Below are 26,374 nucleotides of genomic sequence, written 5' to 3'. Positions count from 1 at the left end.
ACTGCTTTCCCAGGCCGTAGCAGAGAGCTTGATCGTTAGTGGAGCAGCCAGGACTTGAACCGGCACCCATAGGGGATGCTGGGCCTGCAGGTGGTGGCTTTATGCACTGTGCCACATTTAACAGGCAGAACGCCAGGCACTGGGGAGTCAAGCAGACATGTGACAGCACTGGCCAATGCCCCAGAGGGAGACATCCTGAGTGGAGGCTGGGGAGGGGAGTGGTGAGCAGACACCGGCACAATGTAGAAATGAACACACGTGAGGCTGGCGCCGTGGCTGACTTGGTTAATCCTCCGCCTGTGGCGCTGGCATCCCATATGGGTGCCAGTTCGAGTCCAGCTCTCTGCTATGGCCTGGAAAAGCAGCAGAGGATGGCCCAAGTCCTTGGGCCCCTGCTCTTGGCTTTGGATAGGCACAGCTCTGGCTCCTGGCTCTTGGCTTTGGATAGGCACAGCTCTGGCTGTTGTGGCCAACTGGAGAGTGAACCAGCAGATAGAAGACCTCTCTCTGTCTCTCTCCCTGTCTGTCTTTCTCTGCCTCTCCTTCTCTCTCTGAGTAACTCTGACTTTCAAATAAATAAATCTTAAAAAGAACAGGGCTCGGGGCCGGTGCTGTGGCTCACTTGGTTAATACTCCACCTGCGGAGCCGGCATCCCATATGAGCGCCGGTTCTAGTCCCAGTTGCTCCTCTTCCAGTCCAGCTCTCTGCTGTGGCCCGGGAGGGCAGTGGAGGATGACCCAAGTGTTTGGGCCCCTGCACCCGCATGGGAGACCAGGAAGAAGCACCTGGCTCCTGACTTCGGATCGGCGCAGCACCAGCCGTAGCGGCCACTTGGGGAGTTAGCCAACGGAAGTGTTAGGTAGGAAGTCAGTTATGAGCTTATGTGTGTGTGACAGGCCTAAACAGAAGACATCTATATGCATCTGCATCTCAAAGTCATCCTAACAAGGTTTCAGGGGAAGCCCAGATTTCGCATCCTGCCTGCCCTGCCCCCTTCTACCTGATAACCTGCCAGGTGGAGGCCCTCACCCCTCCTGCTTCCTGCCTGATAAATCTTCCACAATCTCCCAGGTGCAGCCCAGTATCTGCATGTCAAACACCCTGCTCCCTTCCTCAGGTCTGATAATATTTGCATCCATAAAGTCCTTTGTTTCAGACCTTCAAGAGAAGTTTTTCTATTTACATCCAAAAAGCCCTTTGTTCCAAGAGGAGCAGAGGTGGGGAAGCAAGACCCATCTCCTTAAAACCCCCAGCCTCAACTGGACTGCGCGCTCAGCTCTCTGCATCTTTGCTGAGCCGCCCGCCTGGCCTGGCCGGGTGTACTCTCCACTCACCCATGCAGCCCCGCTCTCCCCCAGTCTGAGGGACTGGGCACTCTCTCTCAGGCCCTGTCTGGAGAGGTGCCCATCCGTCCTTACAGATGTTCCTTCTTAATAAACCTTACTATTTTACCTCCCACTGCTCTCTGTCTCACGCCTGAATTCTTTCTTGCGCGAAGACAAGAACCCTGCAATTTCTCCGGTAACAGAAGGAAGACCTTTCTCTCTCTTACTGTCTGTAACTCTACCTGTCAAATAAAAATTAAAAAAAAAAAAAAAAAAAAAAGAGTGTCCTAGGAGCAGGAATTCTAAAGTCATTAGCCATGGCTTCCACACAACATATTTCAACCACTTACATTAAAACAATAACTTCAAAAAAAAAAAAAAGCCCATGGCAAATAAAAGTGTTTGAATAGGGAATAAAAAAAAAGCAGAGCACGCAGCACGTACAGACCTCAGGGCCCCCAGATGTGCCGTTTCTGCAGCCCTCAGGGGCCACTCCCCTTCACAACCGAAGAGGACCCCTCTTCCTGCTTGGGTTCATTCTGCTCTGCCTTGTCACAGACTGTTCCCAGCAGTTTCCACTAGGCATTGTCCACACCGGGCTGGGCACTTCCTGGTGGGGTGCAGGAAGCAACACCCCCGGCGGAGCTGGACAGACAGTCTCAGAGTGAGGTCATCTCTCTCCGCAGCTGCGGGCAGGGTGCTTTTCCCAGTCCTCTTCTTTACCTGCAGACTGGATCTGCAGAGGGACCCCGCGCCTTCCAGTCTTGATTGAAGTGCCATCGACCACAAAAGAGCAAACTCCCACCAGAGACTGAAAATCCAACACCGCCCCAGGGCCCCACAGGAGCCCAGTCCCGGGCATTCAACTGTTCTAAAAATCATTTGCTGCTCCTTTAGAACTGCCTATGGCGCCCCCTCCCCCAATTGATGTTTGAACTAACTGGTCGTTTCCTGTTTGGCCTGGCTCAGGGAACCTGGTGCGGACCGCTCAGAGGGGCAGTGAGTGCCATGCCGGTCCCGATTCTGACACAGAGCTGCACAACACAGCAGGACCGAAGGCCGACCAGAGCTCGATTACACGTCTCTAAAACGTAACACAAACTCCACTTTATTGTAATTCCCAAAAATACAAAGTGAAACAGAGCTACCGAAAGCCTTGGCGGCTCAGTTCACGTTATCGGGAGAGGCTTCTGTAGACCTACGTTTATAAAGCCGGGATGTTAAACACTTGCCTTTAAAAGTTGATCACTTGTACCTGCAGCACGCAATGTAAACATCCTGAACACTCCCTGGGCGCACGGGGTTTATTACGAACCGAGGCCAGACTGCGCCAGCCTCCTGGGGCCGCCTGCGTCCAGCTGGCCACACGGAGCAAACGGCAGACATCGAAATCCACACGCGGGGAGGCCGTGTCCGCAGTAACACGGCGTCTCCAAACTCCCGGCTCGACTGAGGACGTCGGAGCCGCTGGACACCGGCGAGCCGGGCTGCAGGAGCCGGCAGGGACCGAAGCCCCCGGCCTCTTAGCGCCGGACCGCGCTGTGCCGCAAACGCACGCTCTGCGAGGGTGCGCACAGGGGCAGCACGGCGAGCCCAGCCTCCCGCGGGCCCCCGCGCCCCCGCCGCCATGGCTCGGCCGGGAGGGGCGCCATCCGGGCCTCCGGACGAGCTCCTGCCCATCACCCGGGCCCGCCTCGCCCTCCCCGGGCCTCCCCGCGCGCCAGAGGCCCTGGAGGCGAGAAGGCGCGGGGCTAACAACACTGGGCTACTTCGCGGACCCGGAGCCGCAGCGCCACGAGCTGCCCGGCCCGACGCACGCTTTCCCCGTCGCCCAGGCGCCCAGAACTATTTGCCCACAAAGCCAAGCGACGCGCAAGGGGCGGAGCTTGGGCGTCAGATACCGCGAGAAGTAGTCCCCAGGAGCGACTCTGCCCGGCGCAGGCGCACTGCAGCTCCCGCCCTCCCCCGCGCCGCGGAGGCGGCTCCCCCGCTGCGGGAGGCGGGGCCGAACCGCCAGGACAAAACTCGCGAGACTTGACCACTGCGCCGGTCTTCCTGTCAGGTACCGGAAGTGCGCTGTGGGGCGCGTCTTTGGCGCCTCCAGCTGCGCGGCCGGGCCCGGGGTCTCGCCGCCCTACTCGGCCCCAGCTGTCCCGGACCGTAGAGATGGGGGACCCCAAGGAGGCCGGAGCCGAGGCTCCGCCGCTCGGGGCCGCTGCCCGAGGGGGACTCACGCTCCTGCCCCAGGGAGAGTCCGAGGAGCCGGCTGCCCAGGTGAGTCCGCGGCGGGGGTGCGGGGCCGCCCCGCGGGCCGAGTCCTGGTTCCCGCCAGCTCTGCCTCCCCGGCACGGCTCCGCGTCCGTGTGCGTGTCCGCGGGCAGCCGGCCTCCGCGCGCCGTGACAGCCGGCGGGCGAGGTGCACGCGCTGTGCGCGCTCGCGCGGGGCTCAGCCGGGTCTCCGGGGGCGCAGGGCGCGCGTGGGCAGCGTCGCGGCCGTCCTCCCGCAGGCGGCCCCGCGCGTGGGCAGGGTCCCGCACCGTGGGCCTGCGCCGGCCTGCTCGCGGGCATCCCCGCGGCCCCGCAGTCAGTGGGGAGCGGAGCTGCGTCCGGCCGAGCCGGTCCGGGGCGCGGGGCGCGGGTCCCTCGGTGCTCCGGCGGTAAAGGCGGGGTTTTCGCCCCTCAGGGATCGGCCCTGCTCCTCGGCGGCGGCGAGGTGAAGAGCCGGGCCGTGGTCAAGTACTCCTCGGCGCCGCCGCGCACGGCCTTCGCCCGCCTGGAGGAGAAGACGGACCTGAAGCTGCCCCCGGCCAACTGGCTGCGGGAGAGCGCCACGCTGGGGCCCGCGGGCACCACCGTCCTGGGCAGCAGCCGGAAGAGCAAGCCGTTCTCCAGGTGCGTGCGGCCGGGGCACCTCTCCGTGCGGGCGTGCCGGCCCGCGGGGTCCTCTCCCCGCCGTGGGCTGTGTTAGGGTCTGCAGAGCGGCACGCACGGTGTGGCACAGACGTGCGCCTTCTGAAGGTGTGCGGCCGGCCCAGGCGGGGCAGTGCCCTCTCCCCTACGTCCGTAGGCTGCGTTAGGGTCTGCAGAGCGGCACGCACGGTGTGGCACAGACGTGCGCCTTCTGAAGGTGTGCGGCCGGCCCAGGCGGGGCAGTGCCCTCTCCCCTACGTCCGTAGGCTCGTTAGCGTCTGCAGGGAGCGGCACGCACGGTGTGGCACAGACGTGCGCCTTCTGGCCCAGGCGGGGCAGTGCCCTCCCCCCTTCCCCCATGGGCTGTGTTAGGGTCTGCAGGGAGCGGCACGCACGGTGTGGCACAGACGTGCGCCTTCTGAAGGTGTGCGGCCGGCCCAGGCAGGGCAAAGGGGGTGCCTGTGGCTGGGGGTGGCCCGGGCCCTACAGAGAACACCTGCCGCTGTCCCCATTCTCACACAGTTCTCTCCCCACTCTCACTCAGCGAGGGAACCCTGAGTGTTTCCACGTAACTTAGATGAGCCAGTGCTGTGGGCGTTTTCCTTATGCCCCAGAGGTAGAAGTTATATTTGCAGTTTGTTTGTAGCATTATTTATGTTAGCAAAAAAGTTGGGCATCACCCAGATGTCTTCCTGGAAGCCCGGCTTGGTTGTGTAAACACAGGGGTGATGTGATCACGTTGACTTTGTGCAGACGGCCTGCCGTTGTTTTAGATGTTCATTTCTCACAGCAGCCCTTTGGGACAGGCACATTCATTAGTTGTGCACACGAGTAACCAGCCGAGAAAGAAGTAGCTTGCCTGGAGCACCCGGCAGGTCCTAGGAACATGCTTTGAAGTGAGGCAGGGGTGGGGTGCGTCATGACTGACTGCAGGATGGTGACGTCAGCCACTTCCCGGGCTCTCAGACCATAGGTGGGCCTCGCGTGGGACCTCCCTGAGTCACATGCTGCTTAATTTTTTTCTTTTTCCTTGTGAAAGTGTATTTATTTGTATTTTTAAAAGAATTGTTTTATCACTAAGAACACCATCCCAGGAGCTGAGATACCAATAAATGTTTCTATTTCCCTGTCTTCCTAGGAAGTAAAAAGAAAGGATAAAAATAAAGAATAAATAGAATAAAAAAGGAATAAAACATTGCATGATTTTCTTTGGAGGTGTTTTGGGTTTCATGAGGATAAAAATACTTGTTTCTTTAAACTGTAGATGTTTCCTTCCCCTGATCACTCCTGTATTTTATCTGGTCTGAGACGCTGGCAGTTTTGAGACATGCCTGATTTCAGACACTGAAGCGCAGACATGGGTCCTAGGAGCGCAGTGGCCGCCCCCTCCTGACTCGCGGGCTTTCTCTCCGGCAGTTTCGGCATGGCGTACGACTTCATTGACTCGGTGGGCAACGATGTGGACGTCGTCTCCGACTCTGAAGTAAGTGCCGCTGCTGTCTGATGTAGCCGTGGGGTCCATCATGGCGGACGTTTTGGGTGAGGCTGTGTTTTGCAGCCTTGAGAAATCAGTGATGAAGTACCGTTACGCTGTCTGGTTACGAGATGCCTTTGTGTTATTAAAGTGGCTTTCTGTAGAATGCTTTTCTTCAGAGTGCGGGAAGCAGCCCAAAATGCTGGCGTGGGACGGCGTTGGGACTGGTGGTTCTGTTCCAGCAGCCCTGATTGACATGGGTTATGGGGTTATTCTGCATGTTACAGTTGAACATTAGAAATGCTGTTTCCAGTAAAGTCTGTTGATCCTGGTGGTTGCCTTTATCTGATAGGTTAAAGCCTAGCTCAGCGTAGCAGTGTGACCTGTGGTTTCGTAAAAATAAATGTTTCCTTGTCTTTTTCTTAATGCAGTATGGCTCATAAAGTGATGCTGACTTCGCAGGTCGGTCTGCCTGTGTTTGTGTCAGTTCTGTGTGTAAAGCACAAGCTGTTAACCTTAAGGGAATAGGATGTATTAGACTTTCAATGGAATGAAGTTAAAATTTGGAAGCTTCCACGTCACACTAAAAAGGTCTTTCTAAACTGTTTTTCTTCTTGATTTTTTTCAGAACATCAAAAAGCTGCTGAAGATTCCCTACAGCAAGTCGCATGTGAGCATGGCCGTGCACCGCATAGGGAGGACCCTGCTGCTGGACGAGCTGGACATTCAGGAGCTCTTCATGAGGTCATCGCAGGTAGTGGCCTCGGAGCACTATTCTGGCTACTCAGGGTGACCAGAAGTAACATTTTATTTCACAGAAAGACAAAAGTGGGCTTCAGTGATCCAGAAACAGAAAGTTGGGGCTAGCGTTGTGGTCAAGCTGTTGCTTGGGACACCTGCGTCCCATCTCGGAGTGCCAGGTGTGCCGCCTCTGCTCCTGTGCAGCTTCCTGCTAACGCACACCTGGGAAGCAGCAGATGATGGTTCAGGGTTCCCACCAGCCGCGTGGGAGACCTGGCTGAGGTTCTTTGCTCCTGGCTTTGGTGTGGCCCAACTCCAGCTGTTGCAGGCATTTGGGGAGTGAACTAGCAGGGAGTGAAATGGGGAGTGGAAGCCCCCCCCCATCTTTCTGTTTTTTAAATAAAATTAACTTTAAAACAATGAAAAGTTATACTACAGATAAAGCTTTAATGAAGGAAAAATACATGAGAAAGAAGAGATTTTTTTTTTTGTTGATAGTAACATCTGGGCTTCTTCTGAAGAAAAAGATTGAAGCCAGTGAAGAAAGTTGTAAACTATGAAATTAAAAGAAGTAGTTTTACTTTTTGAAAAATTCTTTGATGTCTCCATTGTAGACATTCTTAGGAAAAATGGCTGCCAAGAAATCTGGAAAATGTTAAAAGCTATTCTTATGAATAAATAGTTGTTAGAATTCATTGATTATTTTTTTTAAATGTGTTTTATTTATTTGAAAGAGTTACAGAGAGAGAGGGAGAGACAGAGACAGAGATTGAGGTCTGTCATCTGCTGATTTACTCCCCAAATGACCCCAACAGTCAGGACTGGGCCAGGCTGAATCCAGGAGCCTGGAACTCCAGCCAGGTCTCCCACTTGGGTGGCAGGGACCCAGGTACTTGGGCCATCATCTGCTGCTTTCTCGGGCGCATTAACGGCTGGATCAGAAATAGAGCAGCCAGGACTCGAACAGGCGCTCATATGGGATGCAGGTGTTCAGCTGGTGGCTTAACCCACTGGGCCACAGCGCCAGCCCAACTGATTTTCTTAAAGCCTAGCTTTTCTGGCTCTGAGTTGGTAAACAACCATTTTACACCCATGTGCTGACAGTGGAGACTTTTGTGAAATGTAGCAATGTTTTAATTTCTCAAAGCTTACTCTCCATTTTGACAATAACTTTTTGGGGACTGATAACAGAGTTCATGGTTCTGCCAATCCATGGGCTATTCTAAAGGATCTCTTGCAGTGTTTGATAAAGGGAAATAAGTTACAGTGAATTAAATTGACATTTAACAGAAGTGTTTTTCCCTGTGAAAAGACCACAGTTCTGTTCAGTCTGTGTGTATGCAGTGTGCACTGGACGAGGTCTTGAGATGTGGCAGTGCCTAAATCACCCGTGGCTCCTTAGCATCTCACAGTTTGGGTTAAAAACACTCTGGGGCAAGTATTTGGTGTAGCGGTTAAGATGCTATCGGAGCTCCTGGACTGAAGTCCTGGCCGCACTCCCGAGTCCAGCTTCCTGCTGCTGTGCACCGGGAGAGGCAGCTGGAATAGCTCAAGGACTTGGGGCCCAGAGTGAGGTCCAGGTTCCTGGCCTTAGCCTTGTCCAGCCTAGACTGGACAAGCCTAGACTGGGGAGTAAACTAGTGGATGGAAGATCTTTCTGCTTCTGTCTCTCTACCTTTCAAATTAAACACACACACACACACAGTAATTTTAATACATTGTGCAAAGCAGGGCTTACTCCAGGCACCAAAGAAAAATGTCAGGGAGAAGATGGGGTCACCTCTGCCAGCCTGGCTTAGGAAGAGAAGGAAGATAGCGTTGCCTAAAGTGGTGTGAACTCAGTCTAGGAGAATGAGTGCTTGCTTGTGAAGCAGTATTCAAAAAGCATATTCCTGCCAAGGAATAATAGATGACGAGTATCTTGCCGCATGTGTTCTGACTCTCTCATTCTTCAGACTGGTGATTGGACGTGGCTGAAAGAGTTTTACCAGAGACTCATTGATCAGAAGTGGCAGAGGAAGAAAAAGAGTAAAGAGCACTGGTATCAGAAGGCCATTCTTTCCAAGTTCTTGTACTACAGGTACTGGGCCTCTTGTTTATTTCTGCCTCAAGGAGAGAAATTAAATCCCCACCTAAAATTCAGTGGAAACTTAGTCAAAGTAATAATTGGTTTCACCACCGTGCTGTGGTTCACGTTTGTCTTGTGTTCCTTGTTTACAAAACAGACGGGTGCTTGGCTGTAGAATCTAGTTTTTACAAACTGATAATGACAAAGTCTTAGAGATTTCAAACACTGAGATGTCTTTTCTGCCTCGGCCAGCGTCAATGGTGATGGAGCCGCACAGCCTGTGCCGTCTGCTGCGGAGCCGCAGGAGTCGCCCAGCGCAGATCAGACGAGTGGTTCCGAGGGGCCCTCGTGGCCTGCTCCCTTTGAGGTGCCCTCTTCAGTCTCGGAAGACCCCAGTGCTTCCAGTCAGGTGTGTTAAGACTTCGACGCTAACTCAGCCACTCAGGAAGGCAAAGCCGGTCAGCTTGTTTTAGAAACAACGCATGAATGGAAGTAAAGACTGACAGTTTCTGTGTCACAATTAGAATTTTTTTTTTAATTTACAAGAGCTATCATAAATAGCCAGGTCATTCAGTATATTTTAAAATAGCTTACCGATGTGTTCATCTAAGCTGTTTTTTCCTTGAAGTCTTAAGAGTGCTATGTAAGATTGTGACAGTGTATTTTTAACTTTACATATGAGTAGTTTTTATCTAATGTTGAGATTCTTAGGTTTTTTAGTAATTTTAAGTGCTGACCTTTTTTCACTTTAACTTCTAGTCAGATTATTGGGTCCTAAAATATCCCTTAACGATTTTCTGGATGAATGAGACTTAGTGCACAGTTAAGTTATAAGACTTAGAAAGGAAGAGATAGAATGTGTTGTCTGTTTAATCTGGTTTTCTTGGTTTCTTTTTATTGCTTGTTTATTTTGTCCTTATTGTGTCCATCAAAGAATAATAGCTTCATAGATAAAAACTATGGCATGTCTGTTTCCGGATAAATCCAGAGAAAATAAAAGTAAGGTTTATGACTTGGTAAATTATGTTTTCTCCTTACTGTGTGTTCCCACCTGGTGAGCACTGTTCACGCAGATTGTCTTCACAAACTAGAGTTGTGGGGTGTAACTTGATTTTAGTACACTTTAAAATAGTTAACTTTTCCCATAAAACTACATAACTCTAAGTTTATTTTGAGAGAGAAAACTAAACACAAGCAAGGAAGAAATCAGCCTGCAAGTCACACACAGTGGTCACCAGGAGGGCGGGGCTGTTAGGTGCCTGAGAAGGCCGTGGTGGGCGCTGGTGCCAGCACCGTCCTGCGTCGTGGTAATCAGCGTTGTACTTTGTCAGTTTTATGCAGTTTCTTCTATGGGATTATATTTCACGAGGGTTTTTTAGAAGAATTCATTTAGTGTTCCCTGTCTTCAAAACCCTCACCTTACAAGAAAGGCCACAGAAGAGAAATACTACTCTCCTCTTACCCAGGCCTTTCCTCCTCCAGCCTTGCCCTCTGTCCGTGCCTTGTTTAATTAAGAGTGTTGGAGACTGGAGACTGTAGTAAGCGTGCGTTAATGTCACTCATGCCAGGTACCTTAGATGTGTGTCTGGTGATGTGTACCTTGGAACTGCACATGTAAGGGAGTGTTGATGGTATCATTTTACAAACAAGAAGCAGATGTTTTCCTGTGGTTATGCAGTAACAAGTCCAAGCTAGGGTTTAACTTGAGATTTCGTGACTGCAGGGCCTGTGCTATGCAGTTCTCCTCTGGTCCATGTACCCCACAGGTATGGATGTAGGGGGGCCCTGGAGACAGCCAGATGGCCTCTGCAATAGCAGAATATTTTTGTGACATTATACTGCCAAAACGTTAACATTTGGAGATTTATTTATATTTGCAAGCTATCACTTCACTAATTTCTTAATTCCTCAAACTGAACATACTAGTTTGAGGCTTTATTGAGCAATAATAGAGGTTAAATGTGGTAAAGCCTTAGAAGCAAACCTTTATTGAGAACATTGTAACTAGAGCCCAGACTCCACTAAAGCAAGCAACTGGTGCTGTAACTTTGGGAAGGGGTCAGAGGTTGAGTTCTTGTCTGAGTAAACAAATAATAAAATCAGGAAAATTAGAATTTTCTGAGGACTCCTGAGGGAGAAAACAAGAGCCAGCGTGGGCTGTGTGCTCGTGTCACACACACTCTGCAGGCAGGGCCACCCTGGCACCATCCACACAGATGAGAAGGGAGCAGCACTTCATGCAATAAGCAGTACACGTTCATGTCCATCTCGGGGCCCCTGGGGCATTGACATTAAAGATGTGTTTCTTAATGGTGTCTGTCATAATGGTTGGGAAATTTAGTAGTAGATTGAGTTTACCCGTTGTCAAAAAGAGTGCTTTCCAGAGTGTTTCCACAGGAGACGTTAATGACCCAGTGCTCCGAGACGGAGCGCTGGCGTGTGCGGGTGTGGGGGGGGCGTCTCTACTGCAGGACCACTCGGATTTTTCTTTATGGCAGCAAATGCCATTATTCTCCAAAAGCAGGTGTGTGGTAAGCAGCACGTTTCAAACCTGACTCTGGGAAACTTACACCGGGTGTCACAGGCACTGGTTTTCTGTGAAGTGTGTGTTAGGAAATGCCAGCTGGAGACTGTGAAGGGCAAGGATGTCTCAAACTGTGCCTGAGGTTTCTTAGGAATTTTTCAGTTCAGTAGAGATGAGGTAGGCTGAAAGACCCAAGAGTAATCAAATTCACCCCCCCCCCAAAAAAAAAAAAAAGCTTGGAATAGTATTTAGTATCTGTCATTGGAGTAAGATCTCAGTGTGTTAACTTCTCTGGTAGCTGTGATAATTAATAGCTGAAGCAAGCCACTCAGTAATGCGTGTTGGGATTTGCATTAGCCTGACTTGGGTAGATTTCAGGGCTGTGCTTTGAATGTGTGCGTGATATAAAACAGGTCAGTTGAAGAGCTGCTGGCAGCACAGTCACTCCTTACCCTTGCACTTTTCACAGGGAAGTGAGCCTCTTGAACCCTCATGCATGGTGGGGCATGTGGCCTCAGCGCCCAAAGAACAAAACCTGACTACTTTGTTCAATGACGGGGAGAACAGTCAGGTACGCGCTCCGCGGTGTCCCGAGTGGAGGCACCCAATCCCCAGTCTACTCCGGCACCTAAAACCTAGTCTGCAGTGGAACGGGTCGGGAAGACGATCCGCTCCATCCCGAGAACGCTGTCTAAACATCCCTGTGATCTCACGGCTCTGGGGTTCACTCACTCTGTCTCCTTTGTCTCTTTTTTTCTAGTGTTTCTGTGGATCATGGGGGGAATTTTGGCTCTTTGGTTTATTCTAATATTTCCTGTTTTAAATCAAAGGGTCTTAAAAATGATTTTGTTCGAAATATTCTGTGGACATTTGAAGACATCCATATGTTGGTTGGTTCCAACATGCCAATATTTGGAGGGGGCAGATACCCAGCAGTCAGCTTACGTCTCAGGTGAGCTGCTGTCATCCCCTCTTCTGTCGCCTTCTTCCCTTGTCGTCTGTGTTCTGATGGCTTACCCTTGTCTGGGCACTCTCTTCTACGTTTGTTCCCCTCCTCCCGTCCCCTACCAATTGAAATGGTCACTGTAAGGAGGGAGCCGCTGTCAGCAAATACTAAAAGCTCTGTAATTCAGTCTTTGTCTGCACCAGGGATGGGGAACCTTTTTTATGCCATGGGCTATTTGGATATTTATAATGGATATTCCTGGGCCATACAAAGTTATCAACTTGGGGCTGGCATTGTGGTGTAGTGAATAAAGCTGCCGTCTGTGATGCCAGCATCCCATAAGGGTCACAGTGCCAGCCCCTGTTACTAAACACTTCCTGCTTATCAGTCAGAAATATAAACAAAGCTTTCGAAAAGATGCTGGATACAGTACAGCCACTGAGCTGTAGTGCTTATCTCATTGGCAAAGCATGTGTGGCGTTTTCCATCTAGGGAGAGTAGATTAAAATACTTAGATGGGTAAGAAAGTCTGACGATTCATATCAGAACATCTTAATTAAACCGTTAACACCAACATGTATATTTTCAGGGATAATAACAAACCAATTAATGTGCTAACTGGAATTGACTATTGGTTGGACAACTTGATATGCAATGTGCCAGAGCTTGTGATGTGTTTTCATGTAAATGGAATTGTACAGGTAAGATACCCTGTGGCTTTTCTAAATGCAAATTGTGGCAGAGTATTTCCGCCTTAAATACTAAAGTGTATTTTTGGCAAAGAAGATAGCTGTGAATAAACTGAATTTTCAGTGTTTTAAAGTTGGTAACATCAGAATTCTAGTTGTCACAAGGAATATAATTTTACTTGTAATTTTTGGGTCTATCATATATACATATGTAAATACAAATATAAAAATGTACTAAAACCTACATTTGTAATCATAGAACTATAATTTTAATTCCAAAAACCCATGGCTGTTACCTGAGTGTGTGTATGGGGTGGGGCCATGTTTCTTCATTATACAAATATGTATTCAGTACACTGCATAGGCACAGTTTTAGGGGAGGCCACAGTGAAAATTATGTAAGGTAGATAAGCAAATTCTCCGTGAGCACGTTACGTTGGGAGGCACCTTATCCCAGTCTGGTGAGAAGTGGTGGTGTGCTGAGGAGGCAGCAGCAGACAGGAGGTGAGAACGGAAAGTTCAGTTCCCACGGAAGTCTGGGTAATCTGGAGGGCAGAGACAAGACTGTGGGAGCAGGGGCATCTTAACTGGCTCTTGACTGGTAGTGAGCATCTAGAAAAATAAGAGCTGGGTTTTAACAGACCAGTGTAGACAAAGGAGGGATTGATAAGTCCAGTTAGGGAACACAGGATTCATGTCAAAGAAGAGTGGGAAATGTCAGGACCAAATAATGGCGAGCAGCTAAGGAGTTGGACTTGGTTCCATTGGTAAAAGAAAGGCTTTGTATCTGGGAGGCAAAATTTGTTGTGTTAGTTTGGTGGTTGTTTTTTTGTTTTTTTAATATTTATTTATTTATTTGAAAGAGAGTTACAGAGAGAGACAGATTTTCCATCCTCTGGTTCACTTCCCAAATGACTGCAGTGGGGCTGGGCCTGCAACGCTTATTTGGTTGCTTTTAATAAGCGAGGTATTGCTTCCTCGGGTCACCGCTTAAACTGCCTTCCACTTATGTTGCAGAAGTATGAAATGATAAAGACAGAAGAGATTCCCAATTTGGAAAATTCTAATTTTTCTACAAAAGTCATAAAAGACATCGCGCAGAATATTTTATCATTTCTGAAATCGAACTGCACCAAGGAAGGACACACTTACTGGCTCTTCAAAGGTGAGCTGACCCCTCGGTGGGCGGTCACTGGTGGGAGTGCCGCCTACAAAGTGGGCTTTGTTTTTCTCTGCAGCAAGTGGCAGTGATATAGTGAAGCTCTACGATCTCACTACTCTGTGTGAAGAAACTGAAGACAAGTATCAAAACCCGTTCACAATGCCAGTGGCCATTCTCTTATACAAGTGAGTGCCTTACGGAACAAGAGGAGGAAACAGCGTTGTGTAAAATCGTAAAGTGCACAGCCTTGTTAGCCATGCCAGTCTTGTAAATCTGTTCTGAGTTTTCACGGCTGCAGGGAGGGGATACACACACACACACCAGATGTTACCCAACTTTGTTACTAAAGCATAGTAAAAACTTCTGTGGGTGGGTGGGGGGACAAAGTACAAGGTTTAGTTGTTTCTTGTAGCCCTCATTCTGTTGGAAAGAAAGAAATAAGAGCTGTCTAGATTTGAGTCTTGCAGAGTGACAAATAGTGAGTAAAGCTGATATAAAAACTTCTTTTAGGGTTGCTTGTAACATGATGATGAAGAAGAATCAAAATAAGAAACACTATGGGACCATTAGAACATTGCTGCTCAATTGTGTGAGATTGCTGGACAAAAGCAGGCATCCTCAAGTAAGACGTGTGTGTGTTCCAGAAAATTCTGGCACTGTGCTGAGAGTTGTTGCTTACACAGTGAAGCCTCCTACTGCATTTCCTCAACTGTGCTGTCTGGGGTGGAAGGCGCCAACTGCCTGTGGCCACTGAGTGCTTGAAACACTGAATGTCATCTGTGCCTCTGCATGGCGGTACAAAGGTTGTGTGTGCGTGTGAATACTGCTCTGTAATTTGTATGATGGTAGTGGTAGTGCTCTTTTTTCTTGGTTTTATTGCTATTGGAAGGAGGAAAACTAATTAAAAATTAAAATAAAAAAGGTGGAAAACTTAAAGACCCATTTACATGAATGGACCTTGTAACTGAATATTTTTAAATATAAATAAGGCTCATATCCCCTACTTTTGTATGTAAATGCATCTTACAGAATGTTCTCTTGGGGCAGCTGTTTGGCCCCGTAGTTAAGACAGCTGCATCCCATAGCAGTTGCAGTGCCTGAGTTCGATTCCTGGCTCTGGCTCCTGATTCCAGCTTCCTGCCAGTGCAGCCCCTGCGAGGCAGCAGATGATGGCTCAGTAACTGGGGGTCTCTGACACTCACATAGGAGACCTGGATTGAGTTCTGGCTCCTGGCTCCAGTCTGACTCAGCCTGTCTCTCAGATTTCTAGGTAGGTAGGTAGATCTTTTTTTCTTTGAGTCATGCTCCCCATACTTTATACCATCCCTATCCTCTGTTGTCTGAATTTGATAATGGTATTTTTTGGTATAAGGCTAATTGTATCTTTTTAAAATCTGAAAAGGTATGTAGGATATGTAAATATTTTTTTTAAAGATTTATTTATTTATTTGAAAGGCGGAGTTACAGAGAGGCAGAGAGAGAGAGAGAGGTGTCTGTATACACTGGTTCACTCCTCAAATGGCCACAATGGCTGGAGCTGGGCTGATCTGAAGCCAAGAGCCTGTAGCTTCTTCTGAGTCTTTCACATGGGTGCAGGGTCTCAAGGACTTGGGCCATCTTCTACTGCTTTCCCAGGCCATAGCAGAGAGCTGGATTGGAAATGGAGTAGCTGGGACTCCAGCCAGCACCCATGTGGGATGCTGGCACTGCAGGTGGCAGCTTTACCCACTACAACACATCACCAGCCCATGTGATTTTTATTAAAAGATCCAAGTTGACTTTATTTTAAAAAAATTTTTTTTAAGGATTTTATTTATTTATTTGAGAGAGTTACAGACACAGAGAGGGAGCTTCTTCCATGTCTCCCATGTGGGTGCAGGGGTCCAAGCACTTGGGCCATCTTCCACTGCTTTCCCTTCTTGTAAGCAGAGACCTGGATTGGAAGAGGAGCAGCCAGGACACGAACCGGTGCTCACATGGGATGCTGGTGCTGCAGGCGAAGTCCTAGCCTACTAGGCCATAGTGCCAGCCCCCCAAATTGATTTTAACTGTAACTATAAACAATTTGAAGGTAAAGATTATCCTAGAGATTGAACTCAAAGGGAAAAAAAGTTTTCCCCAGAAAAATGGCTGAACAGTTTCTGACTTAAATTTCTGATTGTTTATTGAGGTGGTGGTATTTAATGGAACTCATGTGGTTTGTGTGAAAGGTAGACAGAGTCAGGAGAGAGGGGTGAATGCTAATATATATATATATACATGCTCATTTTAACAGGTGTCAAAACGGACTTTTCCTTCTGTAATCTAGTAGAGCTTCCCCCTAGAACCATATGATATGTAATAAATAGTGATTGCCTGTTACAGATAAACTTGTATTAATTCACTGTCTGTAAAGAGAAATGGTGATTTCTCACTTGAGGGATGGTATTTGCTATTATTTTAGTTAGAACACTCTATACCTAAAAGCTTTGTCTCCAATGAAATACTCTTGCCACCTTTTTTAAGAGTGATGGCTCAGAGTGGAATAATTTCAGGAAATAAGAAACATCAACACCTGAGGTTTTTAAGAGCTCACCCAGGGTATTTGTGACTTGAATTGGGAGTGTTTGTGTGTGTGAATCTTTATGGTAGAAACAGCCTATTTGCAGACCTTTTTCTAAAATTTATTTGTGTGTTAATAGAATTAATTTGTCTTTTAATGATGAGACAGGTTTGATGCAATCACTTACGCGTGTTTCTCTCTCTTTTTTTTATAAGATAATTGCTTCAGCCAATTACATGCTTTCAGAACTTTTTCAGTTGGATGAACCTAAAAAGGAAGACAGCTCAGAATCTCCATTAAATGAGAATTCTGATGAAAGTTACAGTGAGGAGGAGGAGGAGGAGATGCCAGACAGTGATGAAAATGGATCCTATAGCAGCAGCTCTGACCCATCGCATGATAACAAAGCAGTAGCCATCATTAAGTCTGTGGGAGAATTGTCGGTACCAGAAAAATACAAATCCATCCATCAGATCAGAGTAAGCATGTTAGATTTTGTGTTAAAGTTTGGTCACACAATTGCTAATTGAATATATTGGCCTCAAAATGACACTACTCCAGTAGTAAACCCTTCATGGCCCAGGGTCTAATGATCGTTAGTTTTTCGTGTTCTGAAGTGTCCCAGGGTAGCTGACTCACATGTGCCCGCCTGTGGTGGACCAGTGTGTGAACGAAACATCGGTCCGTGACTTTCTGTGCGGAGACTTTCCTTTCCAGTGTGCACTCACAGATACGTCTCCTCACCAGAGCACTTCTCTAGAGTTCTGTGTTGCTGGGAAATTGTATATGTGAGTTGCTTAGTGAACATAGAATCAAAGTGGAGAAGGAAGGAGCCCTTTGATCTGTGTGTGGAAGGACCTGAGGCATTATCCCTATATTAGGAAAGGCAGTACTTTTTATGTGACCGTGGCCATGTGGCCAGATTGGACCTGTCTTTTTAAAGATTTGTTTATTTGAAAGAGTTACAGAGAGGGAGGGAGAGACAGAGATACCTTCCATCTGCTGGTTCACTCCCTTGATGGTCACAGTGGCCATAGTTGAGCCAGGTTGATGCCAGGAGCTTCCTCCAGGTCTCCCACATGGTTGCAGGGGCTCAAGCTCTTGGGCCGTCTTCTTCTGCTTTCCCAGGCCATTAGCTGGAAGCTAGGTTGGAAGTGGAGCAGCCGGGACTCGAATCAGCACCCATATGGGATGCCAGCACTTCAGGTGGCGGCTTTACTCATTATGCCACAGCGCCAGCAGGGCAACTTTTTCTACACCTTTAGTCTTGACTGACATGCCACCTCTTCAAGGAGACTTCCTGACCACTGGCCAAAGTTGGTTTGGGTTTTTGTGTGTGTGGTTTTTTTTGTTTTTGTTTTTGTTTTTTAAAGATTTTATTTGAGAAGTAGAGTTACAGACAGAGAGAGGAAGAGAGAGAAAAAAAGTCTTCTGTTTGCTGGTTCACTCCCCAAATGGCTGTAATGGCAAAAGCCGGGCCAGTCTGAGGCCAGGAGTTTCTCTCTGGTCTCCCATGCAGGTGCTGGGGCCCAAGCACTTGGGCCATCCTCTACTGCTTTTCCAGGCCATAGCAGAGAGCTGGATCAGAAGAGGAGCAGCCAGGATATAAACCAGCGCTCACATGGGATGCTGATGCTGCAGGCAAAGGCCTAGCCTACTAGGCCATATCGCCGCCCCCAAAATTGATTTTAATTGTAACTGTACCCAAAATGAAGATAAAGATTATCCTAGAAACCAAAGTCAGAGGGAAAAAGATTAGCCTACTATGCCACAACCCTAGCCCCAGCATGCTTTGCTTTTTGTCTCCTTAAGATGCCTACCTATACTTGAAATTCCTATTTTTGCCAGTGTCTCTTGTCAGTGGAATCTAAGTTTCCTGCAGGTCCGGTTACTCCTCCACCTCCCACGTCCTAGAGCAAGTAATAGGTGCTCAGGAAATACTTGATTAAATGACTATAGGAAGAAGTTCTTCACTGCTCATCTAAATGGACACTCTAAGCTTAAACCTTACAGCAGAGTAAAAAAATGTTTCTCTGGTTAGAAGCATTGGTGGCAAAAGTTACATGTATTTGGGGAGCTGCATTGTGAGGGCCGTGGGGGCTTTTGGTGATTTAGATGGGTGGTGTGTTGGTCAGCGCACTCCTCACAGAAGCAGCCCTTGGTGTTGGTGTTCAGAGCAATTGCTGTACTCACAGAAACACGTCTTTGGTCAGCATTCCTCATCCGTTGTGGATAACGCGCTGCACAGGCGGTCAGTAGGGGTCCGGCGTCCGCTCCCCCACTCGTTGCTGGGTCCTAAGGCAGACACTCAGCCGTCTGTGTGAGTCCCCGCTCTGTGGGCCTCCCAGGACTCGGCAGAGCGGAGTGCTCAGCAAGGCCTTGCAATGCTGCTTAGAGGATGGGGGCTGTTAACTGGTCTTGCTCCTTAATTAGGCAAATAAATTAAACAGTGAGATCATTGGTGATATGTGTTAACTTACTGCTAAATTGATGATACTGTTAATTGTGTGTGCCAAGTATTGCGACTAATTAGGGGAGTTACACTGACCTATTAGATTTGGTAGTCCATTTATTTAAAACATTACTAGTGTTTGTGTTTTTTGTCATAATAGAATGGGTTTTGGAATTTCCAGTTCTTAAAGTGGCATCTGCCAGGTGGTGTCTTCCTTAGGTGAGATTTCCGTGGATGGTGTCTGCAGCTGTTTGCTCTGTAGTGGAAACCGTCCCTCAACCTCTGCGTCAGATCCGTCACTGAGCTCCGTGCAGAAGCACATTTCTGAACTGCTGGGTTGAGAGTTGTAGTCGTCCCCAGGACGTGAGCGCTGTGGGACCTGTTGTTCTGGGAGAATACTAACCACTCTAAATGTTTGTTTCTGAAGCCCAGTTGTGCGTTCCCGGTTTGCCATGACACGGAGGAGCGCTGCCGGCTTGTCCTCAGCTATGTTCTGGAGGTGAGTGTAACTTAGTCTCCCTTTCTCAGTAAAGATTGCTCCTGATATGTAAATAGCAGTTTCCCTGTGGTGTCTGGATATTATCCTTTTTCTTTAAGCGTAAAGTAGAAATCAAATCAGTTTGTCCCAAATCTTTCAAATCAGATGTGCTTTTTAAAAGTCTGTTTCCAACATAGAAATTCTCCTAAATGTATTCAGTAGTCCAGATACTGCCTTGTATTTAGTTTTCAGTTGACCTCAGTCCAGATACTGCCTTGTATTTAGTTTTCAGTTGACCTCAGTTAAGTGTATAGTAAATGTTTTTCCTTTTTTTAAAGGGTTTAAAATCTGTAGATAGCAGCATCAAAAAAGAAAGTGACCTTCCGGCAGCTGACCCCAGCACCCCAATCCCGTTAAAATATGAAGACGAATCCACAAGGGGGGGTCCTGAGGGGCTAGAGAAGCAGATGGCCTTGTTTTTGGACAAAAGTAAGTTGAATGGATGTGCAGATAAGGCCTTCGATAGAATCACACGCTGATGCTTTATCAACCGCAGACTCTTGTCAGTTAAGGCGTCGTTGAAGGAGTTGAGGGAAGGAGGACATCACTGAATGGGCAGCAGGGGGATGTGTCCTTTCGTTCACAGTCGCAAACAAGGCAGGGTAATTTTGATCTTTCGTCCATATTTCTAATAAGAGCATGAGGCACCTGTGTGTTCCCAGTACCCTCCGGGAGGGATCACTGCCGTCAGCAGTCATGAGGCAAAGTTCTCCTAAGAAATTGCTGCTTTGGTTAAAGCAGTGGAGTGTTACAGGCACAGAGGAGCCGGACTGCCTCGCTTCGAATCGTGGCTTTGTTCTCTCAAACTGGAGACGGTCATAGAGCCTGCTGTGATGGGCGGATAGAAGGACTGAAGAGTTAATACTCGGGAGTGCTGGCCGGCACCACAGCTCACTAGGCTAATCCTCCGCCTGTGGCGCCGGCACACCGGGTTCTAGTCCCGGTTGCTCCTCTTCCAGTCCAGCTCTCTGCTGTGGCCCGGGAAGGCAGTGGAGGATGGCCCAAGTGCTCTCACCCGCATGGGAGACCAGGAGGAAGCACCTGGCTCCTGGCTTCAGATCGGCGCAGCGCCGGCCGCAGCGGCCATTTTGGGGGTGAACCAACGGAAGGAAGACCTTTCTCTCTCTCTCTCTCTCACTGTCTAACTCTGCCTGTCCAAAAAAAAAAAAAAAAAACATATATATATACACTCGAGAATGCTTAGCTGCGTGTCCATGGTCAGTCTTATCGAGGCACTGGCTGCTGTTCCCATAGTCTAGCGAGCTGGAAGTATCATTGTTGGCCACTGTCCCTCAGTACTCCATGAAGAATTTGTGCTCTGTGGAGTCCCAAGTGTTAAGTTTCTTCTTTATTTTAATCTAAGTTGTATTTTTTCCAGCTTATTCCGTGCCCCTCCTTTCAGTCAGTTTGAATTGTTTAAAACACTTCTGAGAGCCTGTGTGTTTGAAGTACCCGTTGCTTTCTGCACCTTTCCTCTTTTCATGAACACAAGAGTTGGGGGGGTTGGGGGGGGAATAGGTTTCTCTGGCCAGCATTTATGTGGCACTTGTTGTGTACTCTCCTAAAATCGTGCAATGAGAACACCGGGACTTTTGCTGTTTTTGCTGAAATGCCTTTTTTCTTTTTTTCCTCTCTCTTTCCTCTGCTAAGTTAAATCCTTCTCAAGTGCAGAATCTCCAGGCTTGCCTCTCTCCCAGCCAGAGTTAGTGATTCCCTCGGCACTGTGTCCTGTGGGCGCCTGTGTTCGGTGGGTGTACCCTGCACACAACCACGGTTGAGCCTTCACTTGAGTCATCTGTAGGTCGCTCACAAAGCCTCTCACAGATAACACTTGGAGCAGTAGAGGAGAAATACATGCAACGTTGGACCTGGGTAGAGACTAGGAACCTGTCCTTGCCTGGGATTCTCATCTGCTGGCCGATGACAGCGTGAGAAATCTCAAAGCTAGGGAGCGATGTGTAGCTGTTCCACAGTGGTTTGTTCTCTGTAGTCATGCTTACTATATTTTGTGGTGATTTACTTTGCAAAGGAGAGAAGCCACGTAACTTCCATGTCTCTGCCTGGCTCAGTCCTTGACACAGAGGTGCCCGTCTGATGAATGAAAAAGGTAGTGATGGGTTGATTTTTGAATAGAGTGTTCCTGCTGGGGCAGACAGGAAGCCCCCGTGGGGAGATAGGAGAGAACAGCCAGTGGTGTTGTGAGTGTTGTGAGCTGTGGGTAGCACGCCTGAAGTATAGGGAAGACTGCAACAGTGTGGCGTAAGAAGTAGTCTAAGAAGCTTGGACTGACATGGTGAAGACAGGCTTTGACCCCCAGTAAAGCTGTACTGTAGGGACAGGTTGACGCCTAGACTGGAGTGAGGAAGGAGGTGATCGTCATGCACTTGGCCACGTCAGGGACCCACAAGAGAGGGACAGGGTTGATGACCGCAGGGAAACGAGAAGCCTTGGAACTCCCAAGCAAGCCTAAGCACCACTGTTCCCTCTCATGTCTGAGCGGTGAAGGGCAGTATTTAGCAGTAGAGCCCATGTGTGCGGTGTTCCTGTGGACAAGCAGTTTCTGTTGAGAGATGTATTTAAATAAAATATGCTGCCTTTTCTCCCCTGTGTCATAGTGGGCTCCCTGCAGAAGGGTAATTATTCCAGTCAGTCTGGAATGATCCCTGGTTCTTGGCAACACAAAATGAAGCTTCAGCTGATTCTCAAGTCGTCAAAGGCCTATTACGTGTTGTCCGACGCTGCCATGAGCCTTCAGAAGTATGGAAGAGCGCTCCGCTACATCAAACTGGCTTTGCAGAGCCACGGTAAGCCCTGCCCCCGGGAGGTGCCGTGGGCACGGGGAGGGGAGAAGGCGGCCTCTGAATCGCAGGGAGACTTCTCTCCTACCTAAATCTCATAAAATGCAGTTTTAAAAAGACTTCTAATCCTTGTGTTTTCTGCTCGGGGTGATTGAACATCTCTTCATGGTGAAGTACGTGAAGCCAGTGCGCCCCCAGGCACAGATGCGCTCAGACTGGCCGCGGTGGCGAGGAGCGTTCAGCTGGTGACTGAACGTGCAGTGTGCTGTGTGCTCGGCCTCCCTGACCTGCCCTTTCCACAGATACTTACTGCTGCCTCTGCACCAACGTGCTCTCTGAGGTGCTGCTGTTCCTCTCCCAATACCTGACGCTCTGTGGGGACATCCAGCTCATGCTGGCCCAGAACGCGAATAACCGGGCGGCCCACCTGGAGGAGTTCAACTACCAGACCAAAGAAGACCAGGAGATTCTGCACAGCCTTCACCGAGAGTCCAGCTGCCAAGGTGGGCAGAGGGGCGCGCGTGGGCTGCGTCCACCCAGCTCACGCCAGAGAAGGCAGGAGCATTCTTGGTTTGACGTGTGTCCTGTTTTGTTTCTTTCTCTTCTTAATTTTAAAAATGAGCATGATCTTAGAACTATCAAATCTGAAGACAGTCATGTTGACCTTTACTCTCCGATCCTGAGGTTTTTCTAGATATTGATTTAGTCAGTTAACCAAGCCATGGATTTTTTTTTTAATTAATTAATTTATTTATTTATTTTGACAGGCAGAGTGGACAGTGAGAGAGAGAGACAGAGAGAAAGGTCTTCCTTTTTGCCGTTGGTTCACCCTCCAATGGCCGCCGCGGCTGGCGCGCTGTAGCCGGTGCACCGCGCTGATCCGATGGCAGGAGCCAGGTGCTTATCCTGGCCTCCCATGGGGTGCAGGACCCAAGTACTTGGGCCATCCTCCACTGCACTCCCTGGCCACAGCAGAGAGCTGGCCTGGAAGAGGGGCAACCGAGACAGAATCCAGTGCCCGGACTGAGACTAGAACCCGGTGTGCCGGCGCCGCAAGGCGGAGGATTAGCCTATTGAGCCTCAGCGCCAGCCCATCCATGGATTTTTTTTCTCTGGAGAAAGAACAGCAGTTGGTGAAAGTGGACTGAGTGAATGCTGAATATTTAAGGGGGCTGGAATGAGGCAGTCGCCATTTTTAATTGGTTCATAGCTCCCTTAAAGGACTGTATGTCTGGAGCATTCAGATTTAAACTGGGAATGAGGGCAGTTTCACCCAGACCATAGTGTCCTCCCTCGTCATCTCACACAGGACACTGCCATCAGGGGAGTGAAGGAGATGCCTCTGTGGTGTATCGAGGACTTGCTGTATTCTCTGAAATTGTTGAGACACTAGATGTCCCCTCCCAGAAAGTCTTGGATAGTTCGTAGCTGGAGGAGTACGGGCAAGAAGGGGAAATGTGATATTGCTTAAGGTTTGCCTGCTTTTCTTTCTCTATCTTAAATGATCATTTTATTTTAATAGACATAGTGGGAAATCCTTAGTTTTTTACCTTCCTTATAGTAATTTCAATTAAAATACTTTATGGAGGAGGAGGAGGAGGAGGATATTTTCCCATATATTTGAATATTATCAACAGGAGTGCCACATTTCCTCCCCTCAGATGTGGGGTCCTGTACGTAACTTACTCAGTCCCCACTAGATGGCATTTTTAAGACTTTGAGGGCTTATCTAGCAGCTTCCTCAGTGACTTAAACTGAACATTGACATTTTATTTCCGGAACTATCTCCATTAATTTTAAAGAAAGTTTACTTGGCCCAGACATCTGACCTGTCAGTTAAGCTGCCGTTGGGATGCGTTTGTCCCACATCACAATGCCTGGGTCTGGATTCTGGCTTCCGGTCGTTAGACTCCCTGGGTGACAGCAGGTATGGTTCAAGTAACTGGGTCCCTGCCACCCACAGGGAGACCCAGACTGAGTCCCCTGCTCCTGGCACTGGCCTGGTTCAGTTGAAGTGACTTGGGGAGTGAGCCAGAGGTTTGGAGATTGTTCTCTGTCTCTCTCTCTCTCTGTCTCTGTCTGTCTCTACGTGTTGCAAATGGGAGTGGCTTTACTTCATGTCAGTGGACAGCTTTTTAAATCTACAGTAAACAAGTGTGCCTGGAAAAATCTGGGTGATGGAGATTATTCCGTATTTATAGAAAGGAAAATATTTCCTGTAATCAAACATTATGCCCCAAGGAAATACAGTTTTGTAAGTAGGGATTGTTTTCAAAGAATGTGGCTTTAGCATACCAGTTTGACTTGACATGCTGAGGAAGGAGGACTCACTTGGCTCGTGTTGATATTTGCTTTTTCTCTTGGAAGGATTTGCGTGGGCTACCGATTTGTCTACAGACTTGGAAAGTCAACTTTCAGTTAGTTGTAAATGTTATGAGGCTGCTAATGAAATCTTGCAATTTAGTGACTTAAAAAACCAAAATCCAGAGCACTATATACAAGTATTGAAGAGAATGGGCAACATTAGAAATGAAATCGGTGTATTTTATATGAACCAGGCTGCTGCATTACAGAGTGAGAGAGTAGGTGAGTATGTTTCTGGATTCTTCCTTTTAGTGCATGTTTTAGAAAATTAGAAAATCACGTTGATTTTGTACAGGTCAAGCAAAGAACTGTGACACTTGCCTTTTTTTGTGTTAGAGAATCATTGTTAAATTCTCAAGAAATAAAATTAGGGAAAAAATCCATTGTTTTTCCTTTGTTGACCCATCATGTCAGTGTTTTCCATTGCCACTTTTATACTTCCTGTGATCATTCAGAGGCAGATGGACAACCAGCCTGTGCCAGGCTCTGTAGAGATGAGATTGGCTGAGACATAGTCCCCCTTGTACTTGGGAAGCCAGAAAGGAACACAGCTCTCTGAGAAGTGCTGTAGATAAGTCCAAGCACCATACAATGGAGAGTTGGGAGGAGATGCTCACTGAGGTTGGAGGGTTCCTGGGAGACTTCTGGGAAAAAGATGCATTGATCAGGGTGGGGAGGCCGCAGGAAACCTTGTGTGGGTCAGGCAGGCGGGGGTGACGTATCAGGTGGGCTTGAGATGCCCATGGGACGTTTGTGAATCAATAGTTGATTGGCAGTGTGCTTAGAGCAGATGGAGAGCCATTCTCATAAGGGCGAGAGTTGGAGTTGTGAGACCAAATGAAGAAGTGAAGGCTGGACATGTAGCCTGTTGATTTGTGAGCTGTGTTTGGCCTAGGGGTGCAAGTGAAACCCCCAAAGATTATTGCTAGTGGAGAGCCTGTGTATTTAAGTGTCATCCAAAAGAGGATCTCACCAAGAGGGTGTGGGAAGTGGCAGTTAGGAACCTACAAGAACTAGATAAAACGCAGATCGTAACCTCTTAAAACTCCAGACTACAGCTGTGGACTCTAGCCAACGGTGCATTGCTCCTGGTTTTGTCTGCCTGTTTTAGCAGCAGTTAGTACTGAGGAGGGCATGTCTGGAGTCTGCCGGGGCTGCATTAAAAGTGCTACAGACTGGGTCACTTAAACCGTAGAGATGTGTTGTCTCACGGTCCTGCAGGCTGGAAGGCTAAGACCAGTGTGCTGGCAGGGTTGGGTTCTTCTGAGGCCTCCCTCCTTGTCTTCACGTGGTCTTCCTCTGTGCACGCCCCTTTGTCTCCTTAGGACATCAGTGATGTCAGACTAGAGCTGCACTCTTACGATTTCACTTAAACCTAATTACTGGGGCCGATGTTGTGTACAGTTGGATTAAGCCATTGTTTCTGATACTGGCATCCCGTGTAAGCCCAGGTTTGAATCACAGCTGTTCCATTTCCAAGCCTGCTCCCTGCTAGTGTTCCTGGGAAAGCAGTGGATGATGGTCCAACTATGCCTCCCATGTGGGAGACCCAGATGGAGCTCCTGACCCCTGGCTTCAAACCTGGCCCAGCCTAGGCAGTTGTGGTCATTTATGAAGTGAGCCTGGGGTGTGGAAGATCTCTCTGTGTTACTCTGCCTTCCATACAAACAAATAAATTAATCAAAAATAACTTAATTACCTCTTGAAGGGCTGTATCCAAAAAACAGTCGTGTTCTGAGGTGCTGGGATTAGAGCCCAGTGTCGGATTGCAGGGGACACCCGCTCCGTGGTCGTCAGGGTGGGGGTGTGGCCGCCTCCCCAGGACGCCTGTCCCGCCGGC

General features: G+C 48.6%; 1 protein-coding gene across 4 annotated transcripts in view; it reads left to right on the top strand.

Moving 5' to 3' along the window:
- Window positions 1-3,397: 3,397 nt before the first annotated feature.
- Window positions 3,398-26,374, top strand: part of EDRF1 (erythroid differentiation regulatory factor 1) — a 36,299-nt gene continuing 13,322 nt past the window's right edge. For 2 of the 4 annotated variants that reach the window (XM_062214942.1, XM_062214941.1), the window contains exons 1-18: window positions 3,398-3,600; window positions 4,010-4,218; window positions 5,653-5,719; window positions 6,339-6,464; window positions 8,407-8,531; window positions 8,772-8,928; window positions 11,513-11,614; window positions 11,874-11,995; window positions 12,579-12,690; window positions 13,696-13,843; window positions 13,917-14,025; window positions 14,351-14,462; window positions 16,598-16,861; window positions 19,262-19,333; window positions 19,651-19,801; window positions 21,988-22,176; window positions 22,473-22,673; window positions 24,538-24,756. In XM_062214942.1, the coding sequence (XP_062070926.1) occupies window positions 3,493-3,600; window positions 4,010-4,218; window positions 5,653-5,719; window positions 6,339-6,464; window positions 8,407-8,531; window positions 8,772-8,928; window positions 11,513-11,614; window positions 11,874-11,995; window positions 12,579-12,690; window positions 13,696-13,843; window positions 13,917-14,025; window positions 14,351-14,462; window positions 16,598-16,861; window positions 19,262-19,333; window positions 19,651-19,801; window positions 21,988-22,176; window positions 22,473-22,673; window positions 24,538-24,756 (2,593 nt within the window). In that variant the 5' untranslated portion in view covers window positions 3,398-3,492. The remainder of the gene's footprint in view (window positions 3,601-4,009; window positions 4,219-5,652; window positions 5,720-6,338; window positions 6,465-8,406; window positions 8,532-8,771; window positions 8,929-11,512; window positions 11,615-11,873; window positions 11,996-12,578; window positions 12,691-13,695; window positions 13,844-13,916; window positions 14,026-14,350; window positions 14,463-16,597; window positions 16,862-19,261; window positions 19,334-19,650; window positions 19,802-21,987; window positions 22,177-22,472; window positions 22,674-24,537; window positions 24,757-26,374) is intronic. The other 2 variants (XM_062214945.1, XM_062214943.1) reach the window with 1 other exon arrangement.

This window comes from Lepus europaeus, chromosome 17 (assembly GCF_033115175.1).
Source record: "Lepus europaeus isolate LE1 chromosome 17, mLepTim1.pri, whole genome shotgun sequence".
NCBI classification, from domain to species: Eukaryota; Metazoa; Chordata; class Mammalia; order Lagomorpha; family Leporidae; genus Lepus; species Lepus europaeus.
The sequence above is the reverse complement of the archived record's forward strand: the minus strand, read 5'-3'. Positions and strand labels throughout refer to the sequence as shown.